This window comes from Peromyscus californicus, unplaced genomic scaffold (assembly GCF_007827085.1).
Source record: "Peromyscus californicus insignis strain IS unplaced genomic scaffold, ASM782708v3 Scaffold_14__1_contigs__length_90479793_seg_2, whole genome shotgun sequence".
NCBI classification, from domain to species: Eukaryota; Metazoa; Chordata; class Mammalia; order Rodentia; family Cricetidae; genus Peromyscus; species Peromyscus californicus.
In genome coordinates, this window is record NW_026294436.1 from 57,509,458 (window position 1) to 57,529,358 (window position 19,901).

At 42.3% G+C, this 19,901-nt stretch overlaps 1 protein-coding gene across 5 annotated transcripts in view; it reads left to right on the top strand.

Annotated features, from left to right (window-relative positions):
* Dcaf8 (DDB1 and CUL4 associated factor 8) overlaps nucleotides 1-19,901 on the top strand; it is a 48,396-nt gene extending 28,495 nt beyond the window's left edge. For all 5 annotated transcript variants that reach the window (XM_052737655.1, XM_052737653.1, XM_052737652.1 and 2 more), the window contains 8 exons: nucleotides 2,573-2,683; nucleotides 9,809-9,881; nucleotides 10,366-10,423; nucleotides 10,927-11,034; nucleotides 12,328-12,458; nucleotides 16,490-16,609; nucleotides 17,231-17,347; nucleotides 18,007-19,901. In XM_052737655.1, coding sequence (XP_052593615.1) covers nucleotides 2,573-2,683; nucleotides 9,809-9,881; nucleotides 10,366-10,423; nucleotides 10,927-11,034; nucleotides 12,328-12,458; nucleotides 16,490-16,609; nucleotides 17,231-17,347; nucleotides 18,007-18,123 — 835 coding nt within the window. In that variant the 3' untranslated portion in view covers nucleotides 18,124-19,901. The remainder of the gene's footprint in view (nucleotides 1-2,572; nucleotides 2,684-9,808; nucleotides 9,882-10,365; nucleotides 10,424-10,926; nucleotides 11,035-12,327; nucleotides 12,459-16,489; nucleotides 16,610-17,230; nucleotides 17,348-18,006) is intronic.

The window sequence follows — 19,901 nt, forward strand, 5'->3', positions numbered from 1 at the left end:
CTTTACAAAGAAATTTGTTATGGCGGCTGTCTTTTTCTTGTTTCCATTTCCATTATTCCAAAATGAATAAAAGCTTAAAATTAAAAAAAAAAAAAAAAAAGCTGAGTTGGGTTCCTCTTTTTGTTTTTAATGATTTATTTATTTTTATTTTATGTGCATTGGTGTTTTGCCTGCATGTCTGTGTGACAGTGTCAAGATCCCCTGAAACGAGTTGCAGACAGTTGTGAGCTGCCATGTGGGTGCTGGGAACTAAACCCGGGTTCCTTGAAAGAGCAGCCAGTGCTCTTAACCTCTGAGCCATCTCTCCAACCCAGGTTCCTCTTAATAAATAGTTTCTTGATGTCTTTCCTGTAAGTTTATTAATCTGTATGATATCATATTTGGTAAATTGACAATTAGATCTAGGACAAGTTCTGTAAGAACTACTCTTATGTGAGATAAATTATGGCTGGTTAGCTAAATTCTTGTAACCAAGGGGTTCTCTTAGGGCCCGGTGACATGAGGATCATCAGAAGGATCGTCTGTGTTGCAACCAGAGGAATTTTGAAGTGCTTTTTTAGTTTATACATATTTATCTTCATAAATCCATTCTCTGCTAATTTGCTTCAGATGAGAGGAAAGGATGCTGTTTTCTTTAGGATTACTTATGTTCTAGAAATCGATAGCTCAGTTTTTAAATGTGTATGTGTTGGTTTAATTTTGAAATTGCGTTTATTTGTGTGTATGCATGCGTAATGCACATGTACAGGTCAGACATCAGTTTGAGGGAGTTGGTTCTTTTCTTCCACCATGTGGGTCCTGAGGATCGGACTCAGGTTGCCAGGCTTGGTAGCAAATGCTCTTACCCACTGAGCCGTCTTGCTGGCACCCATTTTTTTTTTTTTAATTATCTTTGTTTGCGTACTTATTTATGTGTATACACATTTGTGCCAAGGTGTGCATGTGAAAGTCAGAGGACATCTTGAGGGAGTTTCTTCTTTTCTTCCACCATGTGGAACCTGAGGCTCAAACTCAGTTTGTCAAGCATGGCAGTGAGCCCACTTATCCGCTGGGCCATTTGCCAGCTTTCCATCTTATCTTCCTGTATGGTCTCACTGAATTTGGAGCTCACCAGTTTGGCAAGACTAACTGGCCAGCAAGCTTTGGTGGTGATCGCCCTTTGTCTGCCTCCCCAGCACTAGGGTTAGAGGTGCACATCTTCACATCTAGCCGCCTTCTTTGTGGGAGCTCTGGCTCGAACTCAGTATGGCAGACATTTCACTAATGAATCCATCTCTCCAAACCCAAAGCCAGGCTTTTGGTGACCTTTTTTTTTCCCCCTAAAAATTGGGAGCTAGCCTTTGATCTCTAGGACTTTTTAGCTCACTGTTGCTGTGGTTCTTCCAGCACTCCTTGTGTCTCCAGGTACCTGGTTTCATGTTCTCTAAGGCATAGCACACTCATTCACATGCTTTTAGCTTACACTTAATTTTTAAAATTTACTTAGTATTTTATATGTTTGGGTATTTTGCCTACATTTATGTCTGTTTACTACATATGTGCAGTGCCTGGAGAGGCCAGAAAGGACATTGGATCCCCTAGAACTGGAGTTACAGACAGTAGTAGGCCACTATGTGGGTGTTGATAATCAAACTCAGGTCCTCTGGAAGGGCAGACAGTGCTCTTAACCACTGAGCCATCTCTTCAGCCCCAGCTTGTATTTTTTATTATTTCATATACATTATACAAAATGATGGATTCATTATTACATCAAGTACATATAATGTGCTTCAATCAAAGTCACCTCTAGATTCTTCTCTTACCCCCTAAAGCATCTTCCTTTCCCTCATAGTCTTCCTCATATTTCTTCCTTTTTTAAAGACAAGGTCTCATGGGACCCAGGCTTGCCATTCATTCTTTAGATGGCCAAGGATAACTTCAGCTCCTGATCTTGCCTCTATCTTCTGAGTGCTGGTATTTACAGGCCATGTGCCACCTACCCAGATTATGTGGTGCTGAGGATTGAAGTCATGGCTGTGCATTGGCTGAGAAATCAAAATTTTTCTGCCTCTACCTTCTAAGTGCTGGGATTACAGACATGCCGTGATGGCAGCCTTTTCTCGTTCTTGTGTTTTCTTTTTCTCTTATTTCATCATGGAGAAAAGCATGCAGTATGTCTTTATGACTGGTTTAATTACTTACCATGATAATTTCCAGCTTACTCTCCTCAGACAACACTAGAAAATTACTTCATGTTTTCCCCCAGTCTTCAAAATAGCATGGTGCATTTTATTTTGTTATTCAGAACAAAACAAAAAACACCACCTACTTTTTTTGGTACAGATTAGAATTTGATTTCTTATTAGTCATGTCTGCATTTGCTCTGCTGATTTTTCGTTTTTCATGACCATCTTGGGTCTTTTAGGTTTTGGGGGTGGGTTTGCTGGGGGAAAGGGGCATTTTTCACTAACCCAGATTGGCCTGGAAGTCACTGTAGCTCATGCTGACTGACTTGAGTGCTGGGATTCCAGATCTGAGCTACCGTGCTGAGCTCCATCTGGGTCTGACTGTATGCCTTTTTTCCTCTTTGAAGGAAACTGGTGGTGACAAAGGAGAAGGAGAAGAAGGTGGGGCTGTATACAATCTATGTGAACCCTGCCAATACCCACCAGTTCGCAGTCGGCGGGCGAGACCAGTTTGTACGGTGAGTGTCGGTCGTTTGTGTCTTTGGGAGTTGGAGACTCAGGCATGGTGTATATTGCCAGATACTCCCCAGTGCTAAGTTCGCAAATTGTAGGAATTCATTAACTACCATGTTGATCTTTTTATCCTTTTGGAAATGCTCAAGCACCTTCTGAGACATTTTGATCCCTATGACAACAGCCTGAGGAATTTTATATTATGGGGATTATTGTTTTTTAAAATTAGTATATTTTATTTGTATTTTGTCTGCTTGTATATAACTGGGCACCATGTTCATGAATGGTGCCCGAGGAAGCCAGAAGAAAGTGTTGGATCTTCTGGGACTGGAGTTAGAGATGATTGTTGGGCACTGTTTGGGTGCTGAGAATTGAACCTGGTCCTCTTAACTGCTATGCATCTTTTCAGCCCTGGGATTATCACATTTTAAAGAAGATTGATAAATTTGTCCCACATAGTGGCTAAGACATAAACTCATATGTGTTTTCCACGATTTTCCTATATAAATTAACATTGTACTAGCAGTCTTTTCAAATAATTTAAATTTAATTTTAGTATTATCTGTGTGAGTATGATGTATATATGAGGGGTGTGTGCTATAGTGCACATTAGCATGCGTGTAGAAGTCACGGGACAACTTGGGAGTCACTTTGTCCTTTACACTTGTTGGGGAATCAAACTCAGGTTGTGAGGCTTGCATCATTGAGCAGCAAGTGTGTTTACCCAGTTAATCATCTTGACAGCTCTGCACTAGCAATTGGAGCACTGGTTAGATTTAGTAAAAAATTGGCTTGGGAGCACTCTGTAACTGAGGGTTTGTGTTTCTGTTGTCCTGAACCACTTTTCTTTATCTGTAGTAATATCTTTGTTACTGTGAACATCTGTTTTTCATACTGGCTATTGAGACACATCCTAAGGGAAAACAGACATCATCATTCTTTCAATCCCCATTGTACCAGTTGTTTTCCTTCTGACCTTATTCCCTAGCTAGCCAGCTGCTGTATTTTAACTACATTTCTTTGGGATTGTCAGTTTGAAAAAGGAGGGACGGCATAATTAGAAAAATTATGTTTTGTTTTTCTGTTCTGCTGGTAGTTGAAAAGTGACATCTTCTTTTGGAATGAAAGCACACTTTTTTAAACTATTTTTAAATTACCTGTATGAATTAGAATGATGAGATAAGTTTTCAGAACATATATGACCTACTTTGTTCAAGAGTTCTGGATAATTTGTTACTCTTTCAAAATTTATTTCTTTCAGTCAAGAGTCTTTCAATATATAGTAATATTTTGTGTATTTATTTTGTGTGTACATCATGGTGTGCCTGGTGCCCAGAGAGGCTAGAAGAGGGCTTTGGGTCCCCTAGAAGTGGAGTTGTAGGTGGTTGTGAGCCACCATGTGGGTGCTGGGAATCAAACCTGTGTCCTCTGCAAGAGCAACTAGTGCTCTTAGCTGCTGGCCCATCTCTCTAGCCCCCTATTATTTTTATATAAGATGCTGTTGATCAAAAAGGCTGTTGTCAGAGCTTTCTGGGTTAAACTCCAAGTTTAACTTTTTTTTTTTTTTTTTTTTTGGTTTTTTGGTTTTTTTCGAGACAGGGTTTCTCTGTGTAGCTTTGCGCCTTTCCTGGAACTCGCTTTGGAGACCAGGCTGGCCTCGAACTCACAGAGATCCGCCTGCCTCTGCCTCCCAAGTGCTGGGATTAAAGGCGTGCGCCACCACCGCCCAGCCAAGTTTAACTTCTAGTTGGGGTTTTTTTTTTTTTTTTTTTTTTGGAGAAATAGATTGCTTGAAAAGTCTCTGTTATGGAGAATTTAATCACTAGGACCAAGAGGTTTAAAGAGAAAATGATGAGTTGGATGTATTGACTTATTCCGAAGATCTTAGTAAAGTTCCAGTGCCCTATTCCACAGCTTATAATTTCCCAAAGCTAAAGTTGGGCTGAGAATTGTTTTTATTTTATGTGGATTGGTGTTTTGCCTGCATGCATGTACGTCTGTGTGAGGGTTATCGGGTGCCCTGGAACTGAAGTGACAGATAGTTCTGAGCTACCATGTGGGTGCCGGGAATTGAACCTGGGTCCTCTGAAAGAGCAGTTAGTGCTCTTAACCACTGAGCCATCTCTCCAGCTCCGGGCTGAGAATTGTTATAGTATTTCAGCAGAGGAATAAAATACTCAGATCTTTCCTTTTATCAGCTTCCGTGTTTTCAGTCTCTTTGTGTGCCCCAGTTTCCTAGCAGATGGTAGCCTACTTCCTTGTCAGGAGTACATACAGATTTTGAGCCACACTGATTTCTACATGAGTAGAGAGTCCTATCAGCACCTAGGTCTTCTTTGATATTATACTCAGCTCAACTTCTCTGGTACTTTTTCAGTTTGGCTAGCTGAATGTTGAGTTCACTTATTTTCGGATACAAGTTTGAAAAGATTTGTACCAAATACTATATGTAATGACACCATTGCTTTTACTACTGCAATTTTCTTTCAAGAAAGAAGCAAGGAATACAGAGAGATAGCCTACTCGACCTCAAGGTTTCACATAATTATTATTTTATTTTAGGGTTATGAAAACACATTTAAAGGAAGGTTTAGGGAGGCATACTTTTTGACCTAAAGCCAAAGCAAACAAAAACAAAGAAGAAAAGAAGTTAACAAATGTAGAAAAGAAATTGTCAAATGGAGTCAATATGAGTGTGAGTCCCTACTATTAAATTCTACTTAGATTGATTGAAGAGTTTAGAGGAGTGCAGTGATAGAGCACTTGTCTATCATGTTTGATTCCCTGGATTGGATCCCCAGCATTAGAAAGAAAAAATATACTTACCTAGTAAAGAAAAGTATATGGGAGTTTGGAGGTAAATTTGATAGTTTACTTGGTTGATTTGTAAACTTATTGTTCTAAGATTTTGAGCTAGGCTCTGGTTCATAAGGCACAATTAATACATAGTCCTCATGTCCTTAGGTTGAGAATAACGCATTAGAAGAACATCAGATTAAGGTCTAATAGGGGAGAGGGGTCTAGGGTAGCAAGTTAGTGGTTGCCAGGAAGCTTACAGAGAGAGTGCAGTATAGGCTTTGAGAAGGGTGCTGGGGGATAGTTAGTTACTAAGGTACTTGCCACACAAGCAAGTTTAGATCTTGAGTTTAGATCCTCAGCATTCATAAGCTGGATGTTGTGGTGCACACCTGTAATCCCAGCACTGGAGAGGAGAGACAGACAGATCCCTGGGGCTTGCTATCTGTCCATTCCAACTGAATTGGCAAGCCCAGGTCCAGAAAATAGCAGAAAACTTTGTACTCATCTTTTTTATACTACTATCTTGTACAGGGCCTGGTAAATTGTGCTGGCCTTCTTATTCCGGATGGTGGTGGTGGTGGTGGTGGTGGTGGTTGTTGAAGTAAAGTTTTACCACTTAATGGTTAAGAGTGAAATGCCATTTTTCAAGAGGACTACAGTTCAGGTCCTAGCATCCATGCTGGGTGGCTCACAACTGCCTGTAATTCTAGCTCTAGGAGATCCAGTGCCCTTGTGTCTGTAGGCACCTGAATTTATATGCACATACCCACTCTAGTCATACACACATACACATAATTAAAGATAAATCTTTTTTTAAGGAAAGTTTTACTGGAACACAGCCATGACTATTTATTTTTGTATTGCCCATCAGCATGGTAGTGGTCAGGTAGCAGAGTTCAGTTATGATAGACTTGGTAGCCTGCCAGGGTTTTCTGTCTTGCTCTTTAAGAGTTTGCCAAACGGGGCAGTGGTGGTGAATGCCTTTAATCACAACACTTGGGAGGTAGAGGCAGGCAGATCCCTGTGAGTTTGAGGCCAGCCTGGTCAGGCACCAAAACTACACAGAGAAACCCTGTCTGAGGGGGGGTTGCCAATTCCTGGTCTAGCATCCTATTTATGATTGGAGGAAAAGAAAAATATAGTATCTCTTAAAAGACAAAGAACAAAGAATATTGGGTGCTGAGGAACCCAAAGTAGTCCATTTACCATATAGCATCCCATGGACCTTGAGTATTTAATACTTTTCACTAATTTGCTGACTTACTAAATTTGGTGTGTGAGTGTGTGTGTGTGTGTGTGTGTGTGTGTGTGTGTGTGTGTGTGTGTGTTTGAGACAGGGTCTCACTGTAGCCTTGGCTAGAGTGATCTGTCTGCCTGCCTTTGCCTCCTGAGTACTAGGATTACTAGGATTAAAGTATGTGCAATCATGCCGGGCTATTTACTGAATTTTTTAATGGGTTAGTGATATTTGAGCTCTGTTAATTTACCTTTTTTTTTTTTTTTTTTTTGGTTTTTCGAGACAGGGTTTCTCTGTGTAGCTTTGCACCTTTCCTGGAACTCACTCTGTAGTCTAGGCTGGCCTCGAACTCACAGAGATCCTCCTGGCTCTGCCTCCCGAGTACTGGGATTAAAGGCGTGCGCCACCACCGCCCGGCCTACCTTTTTTTTTTAAGAGTTTTGATTTAAACTTAGTTGAAAGAAAAAAATTGACAGTTGATAAATTTATTTAGGAGTAATATAACCACTTTTCTGTGTTGGTGCTTGTGGCTTCATTTAGTAAACATTTCCTGGGTATTCTCTTTATGCCAAATGTTTAGCTATTGCCAGGGATACATTGATTCATTTATTAGCATGTATTGTATAGGAAAATATGTAAAGTACATGTAACTTACCCAGTATTATTTGAGTGAGTAAATAGTAGGTAATATTTAACTCAAGTCTAACTACAGAAAGAATTAAAGACAATTGGGTAATTAGTATTTTAGGTAAAAAGAACAATATAGGTAGAGCTATGGTAGTAATTAAGTTGTGGCAGTGTAATTGCAAGAAACGTGGAAAAGGCTTTCCTTCCTTCTTTTTTTGAGACAGTGTCATATTCATATATATATATATATATATATATATATCTCAGGCTAGCCTTGTACTCTGTGTAGCTGTGGCTGGCCTTAAACTCTTACTCGTGCCTTTGTTTCCCACATGCTGGGATAGTAAGTGTGGGCTACCACTCTAACTTGACCATAGGTTTGTTGTTGCCTTTGGTTTGTTTGGGAGTGATGGATAGGATCTTGAGAAAGTCATAGTTTGGATGTCATGTGTAGGGTCTTGAGGAAGCTATAGGTAACCATTCTAAGAAGTTTGAGCTTTTGTTTCCAGTAAAGTGTTCAGAAATTACTGAGGAGATTTAAACAGGGAACTTACATAAAGTTTTGCATTTTGTTTAAAATTATGTTGGCAACATGAGCAGGAAAATCAAAAGGAATATCAACAGTAGTGTAAGCAAAATAAGATGGAAGTAAGTGGGAAAAGCAGATAGAACCAAAACAGTATACCCAGAGGGGAGGAACTGACAAGAAAATTATTTATACAAGAGAGAAAAGACCTGGGGAGGAGTGGGGGATGAATACGATAAAAAACAAAACACATCAAATACATAAAAATAAGTTTTAAATGAGACCGAGACAGAGACCTGGTATCTGGTGTGGTCATTTGTGTTAAGGATAGTGTCATTAACAGATTGAGGGGTTAGGGATAGGTTTAGAGAGAGTTTAATTTTGGAAGGAAAACGAGTTTGCTTGGGCAACCTAGTATAATATGTGGTTGTTAAGTAGATGTTATAGATGTTAAGTCTGGAGTAAGAGGTTTAAAATAGGTTAAATAGTAAAACCTTTAAAATAGGTTTCCAGATGTAAGGAGCTAGCGGTAGTTAAAGCATGTTAATAGAATTTCCTCATCAGAAGTAATTTCCCCATATCTATAAAGGATGTATTCCCTGGTGTTAGCTTTGAACCCCTGGATAGTAATAAACCCGAAAGGTACTAGTTTTTGTTTTGCTTTGTTTCTCATCTATACCTATGATAGTTTGTAAATTAGGCATAGTGATTGATGAACAGCAATGACTAATAGTAAAGTAGAGTGTTATAGAAATACTGTAGTGATAGGCCGGGCGGTGGTGGCGCACACCTTTAATCCCAGCACTCGGGAGGCAGAGCCAGGCGGATCTCTGTGAGTTCGAGGCCAGCCTGGGCTACCAAGCGAGTCCCAGGAAAGGCGCAAAGCTACACAGAGAAACCCTGTCTCGAAAAACCAAAAAAAAAATAAAAAAAAGAAAAGAAATACTGTAGTGAAAGTTATTAAAACTGATGAGTTGTTTTGTTTTGTTTTTCTGGACTTTTTCATTCAGCATTTTGACTAGTTGACTACAGGTAACTTCAGGAGATTCAGGTGGTTTGGGGCTAGTTTTTGTGGCCTATGAGAGGGAGAACTAGCCAAATAAAAGTTCAAGGAAGGAGGGGTGGAGAGATGGCTCAGCAGTTATGAACACTTGCTGTTCTTTCCGAGGATCTGGGTTCCGTTTCTCCCACTCACATGGCAGTTCACAACCATCTGTAACTCCAGTTCTCTGGAGCCTGGCACTCGATTCTGGCCTCTGCAGCACTGCACTCATACATGTGATGCATATGCATACATACATGCAGGCAAAACACTCATACACATAAATAAAAAAAACTTCAAAGGACTTAAGACCCACTTACATAAAATATGGCCTTTGCTCATGAATAATAAATGCTTTGAGATAAGTAACATATATATAAAAGTGTGATTATTAATTGCTTCAGTGAAATTAAACCATAAATGGGGCTTGAGTGATGGATAGTTCGTCTATAAAATGTGGGATATGATGGTGCTTACTTGCAATCCCAGTGCTGGAGAAGCAGAGCCAGGAGGATCCTTGGGGCTTGCTTACCAGCCAGTCTAGCATCATTGATGAGCTCCAGGACAATGAGAAACCCTTTTGTAAAGGATGTGGATGGTGTTCCAAAGGATGACACCCAAAGTTGTCCTCTGGCTTTCACATACATGAAACATACCACCACTAAAATAAACAGTCAATGATGTAAAACTTGACAAGCCACTCCAAATGGATGTAATTGAGGATTACTGCTTTTTGAAAAATACCTGGATAAGGCAAAGTTTGGAAATAGATTAGAGAGGGGAACACGTTTCCTGAAGAGAAGAAAGCGCAAGCTTGATTAGGAAAGAGCCTCTGTCTTAACAGCTCCGCAGGGATGACTGTGTAAGTTTTGACACTTTCATTGCTTCTTTCATTAAAGGATTTATGACCAGAGGAAAATTGATGAGAATGAGAATAATGGAGTGCTAAAGAAATTCTGCCCTCATCACTTGGTAAGATCCATGAAGACCAGTGGCTCCTGACTTCCTAGACTTCATCCTGAGCTGCCTCCAAACTTATTGGCATAATGTGAAGAGTTTGGGGTTTGAAGTCAGACAGATTGTAATTCTGGTTTTCTTACAAGTTTTCTGATCTTAGGCAGCCAGTTGACCTAATTTAGCCTCAGTGTTCTCAACAGCAAAATGGAGATTGGCACTGTCATGGTGGCCTAATGAGATAATGCATCTGAAATGGCTAGCACACAGAAGAGAGCCAAGACAGGGCCTCACTAAGACTCCTTGAGGTGGACATGTTTCCTCAGTTATGTACCTCACTCTTACTCTCTCTTACCCCTCCCTTCCTTCTTTCTATTTATCTCCTGTTTGTCTATCTCTGGGAAAAAATACAGGGGAGTTTCTAGAAACACCTGTTCCTGAAGTTGATAAAACCAATGGGGTGGGGGTGGGGGCATCAGTCAGTATCTGCTCCTTATTGCAGGTGAACAGTGAGTCCAAAGCAAACATCACCTGTCTTGTGTACAGCCACGACGGCACAGGTACGTGAGCAGGGCCCAGCTCCTAGGCTGGCAAGCCTCCCCTGTCGAGGGAGCTGCTGAGTCAGTGAAGCATGTGCTCTGCAGTGTTCACCACTGTACTGCAGCTCCAAGTGGAACCGCTGAGACTAGTTCCTGATGGTGAGCATGTAGTGGGAGGATACAGCAGACGACCCTTGGAAATGCTTCAGATGACATTTCACAGGCTTGTCCTGAAGCCTAGGCTACTAGCCTAAGCAGGTTCTAATGCCTTTGATTCCTTAGTAAGTTAGAGGGTGTGATCTCCTGAGTGTTCTACTGGTACCCCAGGGCTGGTAATGTGTTCATCGTAGACCCTATGTAACCTTACCTGCCTGCCGTTCCAAACTAAGTAAGATGGGTGCTAAGAGGACCCACTACCAGCAAGAAGCCCCATTTCAGACAACCCCCCACCCCCACCCCACAAATCTCCTAGTTTCTGCATTTTTCAGCCTTTGCCTTCACTGCTGTGTTCTTGTTTTTGGCAGAGCTCCTGGCCAGTTACAATGATGAAGACATTTACCTTTTCAACTCTTCTCACAGTGATGGGGCCCAGTATATTAAGAGATATAAAGGTCATAGAAATAATGCGACAGGTGAGTCTGCTTTTTTCTGTTTCTGTGACTCAAGTCACATTGAAAACCTACGTTATCTTATTCCCATTGTGTAGATGGGAACTACCTAAGGAGTAGGCTGCCTGAGTCAACTTGGGCAGTGTGAGGTTATGCCTAGTTGGGCTGGAATTTTCTTTTTTCCAGTGTGATTCGGGGCAGTGATGTTGCCTCCAGTTGGTTAAGCATGAAGCTAGACTTTACTTTCTGTGATTTCACGTACTATAGAGTAGGCACAGAGGTCCTTTTAGAAAGTCAGAGAAAGCTGTAGTGCTGAATTACATAGACTGTGTAAGATGGTATCTTTAGAGGGAGAGAAAGGAATGATTCTTTTGAATAAAGCAAAGTAGGGAGGAACAGTGGTGGTATCTAGCCTAAGTTTCCAGTGAAGAGGGCTTTGTAGTTCTCTGTCTGTGGTTCCCAAAAACTGGGCTCACTGGACTCCCCTCGGTCTCTTAATAAGAGAGCACTGATGCCTGTCTCGCCCCCCCCCCCCCCACATTTGATTCAATTGGTGCTGGGTTCAGCTGGAGCGTTGTAGTTTTGAGTGTACTGATGGGTTCTACTGTAGAGAAGAAGGTAGGCGGTTACCGCACTTGGTTGGTACCACTCCTCCCAGCTGTCTGTCAGCATTCAATGTGGAGACAGGAGTAACTCTTTCTCTTGACTGGTAAGAAGGAAAAGGGGGCAGAGTTCTGTATTTGGATTTCATTATGTGGGCAAGCAAAAGGAAAAGTGTCAGTATTGTGGCGGGTATGTGGAGCTGGTTCTAATAGTTGGACTCCTGTCTTTTACAAATTCTAAAGATTTGGGCCCTTTTACTGAAGTCTGATAGTGAGCATAATCAGGTGCTTCTTATAGGTGACTGTGCCATGTACCTTCGTTAATCTCAGATCAGCTGATGACCTAAGAAACACTGACTGGGTATACCAAGAATAATCCTAGGGCCTAAGAGTGGGAAGAGCTGAAATAAATCAGGTTGGGACAGATAGGGCATTAGTTTGAGGCCTATACCTGATAAAGTATCATTGAAGCAGACTGTTGCCCATGGACAGAAGACTCCTGATAGATCTCTTTGGAAGATAGTCTCTGGGATGGTGTGATTCTTAGTATAATTATCTATCACACACATACTCTCTTGATTTATTTTGTAGAAATGAAAAGAGTTATTTGGCATTCAGCTGACTCAGTTTGTAAATTACTAAGTTCTCAGTGAGGTAAGTAAATACAGGCCCAGTGCCAACCCTTATGTGGTCTCTTCCCCATTTATCCTTTCAGTAAAAGGCGTCAATTTCTATGGCCCCAAGAGTGAGTTTGTGGTGAGCGGTAGTGACTGCGGGCACATCTTCCTCTGGGAGAAGTCCTCTTGCCAGATCATTCAGTTCATGGAGGGAGACAAGGGAGGTGTGGTAAGTATGGTGTCGCTGGACTGGCTGGCCCTAGTTTCTTAGGTCAAAAAGGTAGGTCTTATGTGGACCACTGGATTTTCACTACATGGTCCCATGTTTTAGAGTTCCATACAGCTAAATTAAAGGTATTATGCCTTGTGGGTGCAGAGGTTTTTGATGGAATACTTTCTTCTATTCCTTCCTTCTGCCCTTACAAGGCATAGTTTATTGAAAAGAAGAAAGGGTTTTAGGAAGAATTTATAGCCTGAACAAACACATGGGCTTTTTCCAAAAAAGAAGACATTAGTTCAGGACAAACCCTCCTATACAATGTCAAAACAAAATGTCTCCTGCCTTGGCTCTAAGTAAGCCAGGCAGCGACCCTGGCTGACTCCTGGATCGGCAGAGAAAAGCTAGAGAAGCACATTTATTTTTCTTGTATTTATTTTTAGAAGAAACATTTTTTGAACATTCAGGGAAATAAGTATGGTTTGTAACTTACGACATGGTATTCAATATTTAATTTATTTGATGTACTGTTTAGGAGAATATCCTTGTACTTAACAGATGCATGCTGTATTTAGGGAGAAAGTACCACACCTATTGTCATGGATATAAATACACATAATGTACCTGTATATATGTAGAAAGGAAAGCAAATGTAATAAAATACATATTTTTCTTGAACAGCTGAACAGCCTACTAGATAATGTGGTCATATCATTGTTTGCCTGTCCTTTTGAGTTTTGCAAGCATCCTCTGTGTTAATGGCTCAAGAAAGAGTCATAAAAATCAGGTTAAAGAGTAAAGAATGGTCAGCTCTTATGATGTATCTAGCTTATCATATATATATATATATATATTATAATCACATATATATATATATATATATATATATTTTTTTTTTTTTTTTCGTTTTTTAAGATCCAGCATTAGGAAAGAGTTTCAAGACAGGGTTTCTCTGTGTAGTTTTGGTGCCTGTCCTAGATCTCACTCTGTAGACCAGGCTGGCCTCGAACTGTCAGAGATCTGCCTGGCTCTGCCTCCTGAGTGCTGGTATTAAAGGCGTGTGCCACCATCGCCTGGCTCTAAATAGCTTGCTATAACAAGGTTTTTTGAGCCACTGAAGAAAGGAGAGACATTTTGAAAGATTACACTTTACTAATTACCCAAGTTCTCGTCCTTTTCATCCTTCTAAGCTCCGCTATGACTTGATAAGGCTTACCAGAGAGCGATTTTAGAGTGTAAAATGACATCAGGATCCCATTCCTTCTTGCAGTTTTCTTGGTCTACTTAGGAGGATATTTCGTATTTTATTCTTGTTTCTTCTAAATCTTTTGAACCTAGGACATACATATAAAGCTTCTGTAGCCTGAATATAAGAGGAGAGGAATCTCTAAGTTCAAGGTGTGTCTTCCTCTTCTCTGCTTGTATTTTCTTTCCTTCAAAGGTCCCTCCTGTCACCTGTAGTTAACAGGTTCAAATGTTGGAATCTTAATGAAAATTCTGCAATAGGCACATAAGTCCTTTCTTGGTCATAAACTATTACCTTGCATTCTGTTCTAGAAAGATGCAGGCATAAAATGCCCTCTCCCCAACCAACACTTGTCTCTTCTCCAAAAGCATTCTGCTGGCCAGTTTGCTTTCAGCTCAGCCAGTACCAGGGTTTGTTGATTAATCCAGTGCTCAGGGGGAAAGAGTATCTTCTTGGGATGGGTGGGTCCCAGGCTAGAGTTCTAAGGGATGGTTCTAAGAGATGGAGTGGCTGCTCCCTGAAGAGTTTCTTTACTTGTTCTTGCCTTTATGTCAGCCGAATATATTATCCATGAGGTTCTTACCTGGTTCCCTCTAAGATAGTTTTGTTTTTTGTTATAACCTTTCAGCAGTGGAGGTCACCAGGCTTGATATAGATGATAAAGCCTTCTGTATCATAAAGTAGAATGTTAGTTGGGCTGGAGAGATGGCTCAGAGGTTAAGAACACTGGCTGTTCTTCCAGAGGTCCTGAGTTCAATTCCCAGCACCCACATGGTGGCTCACTACCATCTGTGATGAGATCTGGCTCCCTCTTCTGGCCTGCAGGGATACATGAAAACAGAACATTGTATACATAATAAATAAATAAATAAATCTTTAAAAAATAAATAAATAGCCGGGCAGTGGTGGCGCACGCCTTTAATCCCAGCACTCGGGAGGCAGAGCCAGGCAGATCTCTGTGAGTTCGAGGCCAGCCTGGGCTACCAAGTGAGTTCCAGGAAAAGGCGCAAAGCTACACAGAGAAACCCTGTCTCGAAAAAACCAAAATAAATAAATAAATAAATAATAAATAAATAAATAATAAATAAATAAATAAAAATTAAAAGAAATAAAGTAGAATGTTAGCATCAGAGGGATCTTAGAGTTTATTGCCCACCTTGCCTAGGTCTCCTGACCCATTCGGCTTCACAGGGACAAGAGTGGGAGACGATGTCAAGGAACAACGCCTTACTCTCCCGAAGAGCACTTGGTGCTTTATCCCATTCCCTGCATCCCCCAGCCCAGTCTTCTAAGGCCTGAGTTCTTTTCTGTGCTCAAGCATTATTGACAGGTCTGGTGAGGTGACCAGGTCCCCTGGCCCAGAAGCTCTCTGTCAGCTTCCCCTGCAGGTTCCAACTCAGGTATTATATGTCATTTATTCTCTTGTCCTCTTGCCATTGGCTTTGTCCTTAGGCTTAAGTCCCAAAGAATTGTTCCTTTATGCTTTTTTATTTTATTTTATCCTCTTGTTGGAAGCTCAAGAGTATAGGTCTTTAGCAAGATTTCATGAGGAAATGGATGACTGAGGTGTGTGCATTGTCAAGTATCTGTTGGTAACATCTGTACTAGAGTTTGTTCTCTAGTGCTTGCTCAGGCTCCCAAGTACACAGCCTCACAAACTGCAGTGAGCTCCCGTGGGAGATCAGCACAGAAGAGAACCAGGCTTTCTCTTACTCTTAGGCTCAGACTTAGATCTGGCCGTCTGAGCCTGTCTTCTTTGTAAACTCGGGGTAAAGGAAGTGAAGTCTCTAGTCTCTGTGCCCCCCTTTCCTTTCCTTAGCTGTGGTCTGAGTGTGCAGGCCCAGCAGCCAAGCTTCGTCCACAGAGAACTAGAAGAGGCTTTTGGCCAGGGATTTATTTTCTTGGACTATAGAGCAGAAGCAAGGCGGGGTGCTTTTCCTATCTGTTCCTCATCTGACTAAATGTCTAAAAATGCTTTAGCAGCTAGATCTGGGACTGGCTCTTCCGGTGGTGATGGGAACTGCCCTGCCCTGTAAGGAAGCTCATGTTTTTGAGTTAGACAGCAGAGGGCATGGGTGTTTTTAGACAAAAGGAAACTGTCTGAGACCAGATGTCTGCCAACCACTGGTTTTCTCCTGTTGAGTGAATGAGGGTGACTGAAACTGATTCCGTGGAGAAACTGCATGACTACATAGTGCTTCCCTGTAGCCGAGTTTACTATGCCCCTAGGGCAGATAGCAGGATGTTGCCTTCTGTGCTAAGGGTTCTTAAACACAAAGACACAAACCTCCCTTCCCCCCACCCCTTTAGTTCATCCTCTTCTCAGCCTCCCCATCCTCCAGTTAGTAAGCAGCACCAAGTGGATATAATTGTTCTCCATTTTCTCTGGAAGTACAGGGGCAGCTGCTGCTTTCCTAATTTTTTTTTTTTTTTTTAATTGTCACTGATGAAAGCCACTGAAAGACTTTTTTTCCAGCCTCGGAAAAGTTGGAGCTTTAGAATCTGGAGTGAATGAGGTCATTATCTTATGAAGCTGCAATACGCATGGCCTATCATTCACCTCCTGGGGCTATGTCTAGGGATGCAGCCTACCCTCATCTTTATATTGGAAATGATAGGTAGGCTGATTTTATAGCCACTTTGTATCTCCTCTACTGCCAGAGCTATTTGGTGTAGTCTCAGGTAGGTGGTCCTGCTTCAGCCCAGATCAAGGGCAACTGTTGGCTCAAGGCACCATAGTTTTTCAACTCCACTCCCATATACTCCTGAGCCTCTGCTTTCTTTCCTCCCAAACCAGGTAAATTGTCTCGAACCCCATCCTCACCTACCTGTTTTAGCCACTAGTGGCCTGGACCATGATGTGAAGATCTGGGCACCCACAGCTGAAGCTTCCACTGAGCTGACGGGGTTAAAGGATGTAAGTGACTGACTGAAGGCCTTCATTTGTAGAAACCAGTGCCTGTAACTGTTACCATTCTTCAGTGCCATAAGAAGGAATACCTTGTTGCTCAGTTCTTTAAAGGCATTGATCTAACACCTCCTCTCCTTTCCCCTCGCTGCCTCTGTGGGGCCAGTCGGGAGCCACAGAGCAGCTCTGAAGTGCTTCTGTTTCGTAGTTAGGAGGCGTCCTTAGGAAAACGCTGTTTTATGTAAAGTGTCCGACCTTCTCACTGACTGACCTCGAGCGTCCTTTCCTAGTCTAAGCCAGCTCTACACCAGCTTAATGGTTTCTGAAGGAGTGCTTTATTGGGATGAAAGACACAGTCTGCTTATCTCCCCTGCCCCCCAAAACACACAGTGTTGGGGATTGTACCCAGGACCTTGCACATGCCCTACTACCAAGCTACAATCTAGCTAGCTCTTGATTTTCAGAAACAAGCTTTTAACAAGTAGCTCAGGCTGGCCCTGAATTTGTGATCCTCCTGTCTCCACCTTCCAGTGCTGGGTTACAGTCATATGCAGACAGCAACACCAGTCCTGTTGATGAAGCCCAGGGTTCCTGTTGATTACTATCACTTCTAACTCTTTTGGGTTCCAGGTGATTAAGAAGAACAAGCGAGAACGGGATGAAGATAGCTTGCATCACACTGACCTGTTTGATAGTCACATGCTTTGGTTCCTTATGCATCACCTGAGACAGAGACGCCATCATCGGGTAAGCTTCAGTTGGAAGTGAGTTCCCAAGGACTATGTGCCTTTAAAGAAGGCTAGAAAGTTTCACGGCACACTTCCTTACTACTTTAAAGAGGAATGGAGTGGTCTTGGTTGGGTGTCTTATCCACTGGCCTTTATTTATCTCTATTAGAGCAACTAGTATAAAGGAGGCCCTGTATGATTTTGTTCTCTGTCACTATATATACAGTGGGTTATCTTTACAGTTTCAGTGGCAGGAGGGGGTGGGGAGGAGTAGAAAAGAAATAATGATTGCTCTGGGTGACCTGTGTTAACTTTCATGCTTTTTAAAAGGGGTTGAGAGCAGGGGTCAGCAAACAAATTTTTATTGAAAATGCAGCCACACTCGTTCCCTGTATTATCTGTAGCTGCTTTCATGGTACAGAGGCAGAGTTAAACAGTTCTAACAGAGACCATATGCCCACAAATATTTACAGTCTGGCCTTTAAGAAAAATTCTGAGCCAGGCACAGTAGTAAGCACCTATAATTCTAGCTACTGGGGAGTAACAGGTCACCCTGGGTTGTTTAATTTAAAAGAAAAAAAATGGGGGGGGGGGTTCTGCCGATCCCTGACCCAATATAGATCTAACGTCTTGTCCTTGATCCAGGGACGTTACTAACAAGGATTTCCCATCCTACAGCGTTGGCGAGAACCTGGGGTTGGGGCTACAGATGCAGACTCTGATGAGTCTCCCAGCTCCTCAGACACATCCGACGAGGAGGAGGGCCCTGACCGGGTGCAGTGCATGCCATCCTGAGGCCCCAAACTTAGAAGGGATGGGCTGGGGCTGCCAACCCGATCCTGCCTGGGGAACTCTTTCGGTTCCAGGCCCTTACATTCATCAGAAATGCACTTTGGACTTTTTGTTTAAATAAAGATATCCGAGAAGGACAGACCACAGGAGGTTGAACCAGCAGAGAGCCCCTGGGAGTGAGAGACAGCCAGTGTGAGCTTCCATGGAAAGGTGCAAAGGACTCAGCTGAAGTGGGCCTCTCCCACTGTGAGGGGAGAGGAACAAAGCCTTTTGTTAACTGGCTTGGGTAGGAAGTGGGGCTTATTTTTCTTTAACCTCCCTTGTTTCTTTTGTGGGGGTGGGGAAGGACTGGCTGTTCAGTACCGAGGGGCCAGAGAGGAGGGTAGGAATGCCACTCTTTGGTTTAGGTTTTTCACCCCCCCCCCCTTTGTTTTTTAAGAAGTCTGACAGTTCCATTGTTTTTTGCCCCTGAGCAACCACATCCCAAGACCCCGTTTTTTTCTGGGAATTCCTTCTGAGCCCCTAACCATCCCAGTAGTTTTCTCTTCCCTTTCCACTGCACTTACTCTGTACTTACCACAGTGTTTTGCACTTGATTATGTATCTTCCACTTTCTCCTCTTCATCCCATCCCCCTCCTAATGGGGGTCTGTGATGGAGGTCATGGAGAAGTGGGGGCGGGCCAAGAGATGGAAGAACAGGAAGAAGTTACCTCTTTGTTTTGTTTTTAATTGTTCGGTGGCAGCAATTTCCCTGTCCCTATCACTGTTAGAGGCCTAATTTTATATCTATAAATATATTAAAAAGCAAGTTAAACTTGGGCGTATCAAGTTAAAATTATTGTCAGAAGTTTAAATACCTATATATTCTCTATGAATACAATGCAATAAAGGGACTGAAAGGAAGATTGAGCGAGAGTGATGATGTAGAGGTGACACGTGGGGTCAGCTTGCCGTTTATATAGGACTCTCAGAGCCTGGGGCTGACCTTAGGTTTGACAAGGCTCAAAAATGGAAGGATATTTAGCTGTGCCCTTCTCTGCCTTGGTGCAAAGGTTTGGAAAAACAAGAAATTCCTCTCCACTTTGCCTCAGGTCTCGTAATTTCCTTAAGTCTCATGGGGGAATCCCAGGATTGCTCCTCTCATTGGAGGCTGGCCTGTCTTTAAAACATGACTGAAGTGTGACTTGAAGAAGGGCACCACTGCTACAGACCTTACTTACCCTGGTTCTGTGTATGACAGAAAGCACACTTGACCCCTGGCCTTTAGCTGCTTGACTCTTTAAGCCATCCGACTCCACACCAGCTCCCTTCCTAATGGAAGGATGAAGGGAAAAACTTCCTGGGAATTGAGGGACAAGCCAGTAATTGGAAGATTTATTCTGGTGACTGGGGCTTAGACACCTGTCTTGAACATTGGTCACTGAATACGAAAGTCCCTGTTGAATTCTTGCCCTAAATGCTTTTGCTGCTATTCTTTTGCCCGTAGTTTTCACAAGACTCAATCAGGAATCCTGCATCCTGGGACGTTTTGATTTGACCACACTGGGCCAGGAAGAAGGGGGAAAGAGCAGAGGGTGGTATTCCTACACACTCCTTCCTCCTGACCCCTTCCTAGCAGCTCAGACCAGATGCCAGCTATCGTACTTCCTTCCTGAGGCAGGGACTGTAGTCAGCAAGGAGTCTTATGTCCTCACTGCTAGCAGGTTTATGAGGTGGGCTTAAACCATGCACTCTGGAATTTGTTGTATTTTTTTCCTCAGTAAAGCTTTTCCCCCCCTGA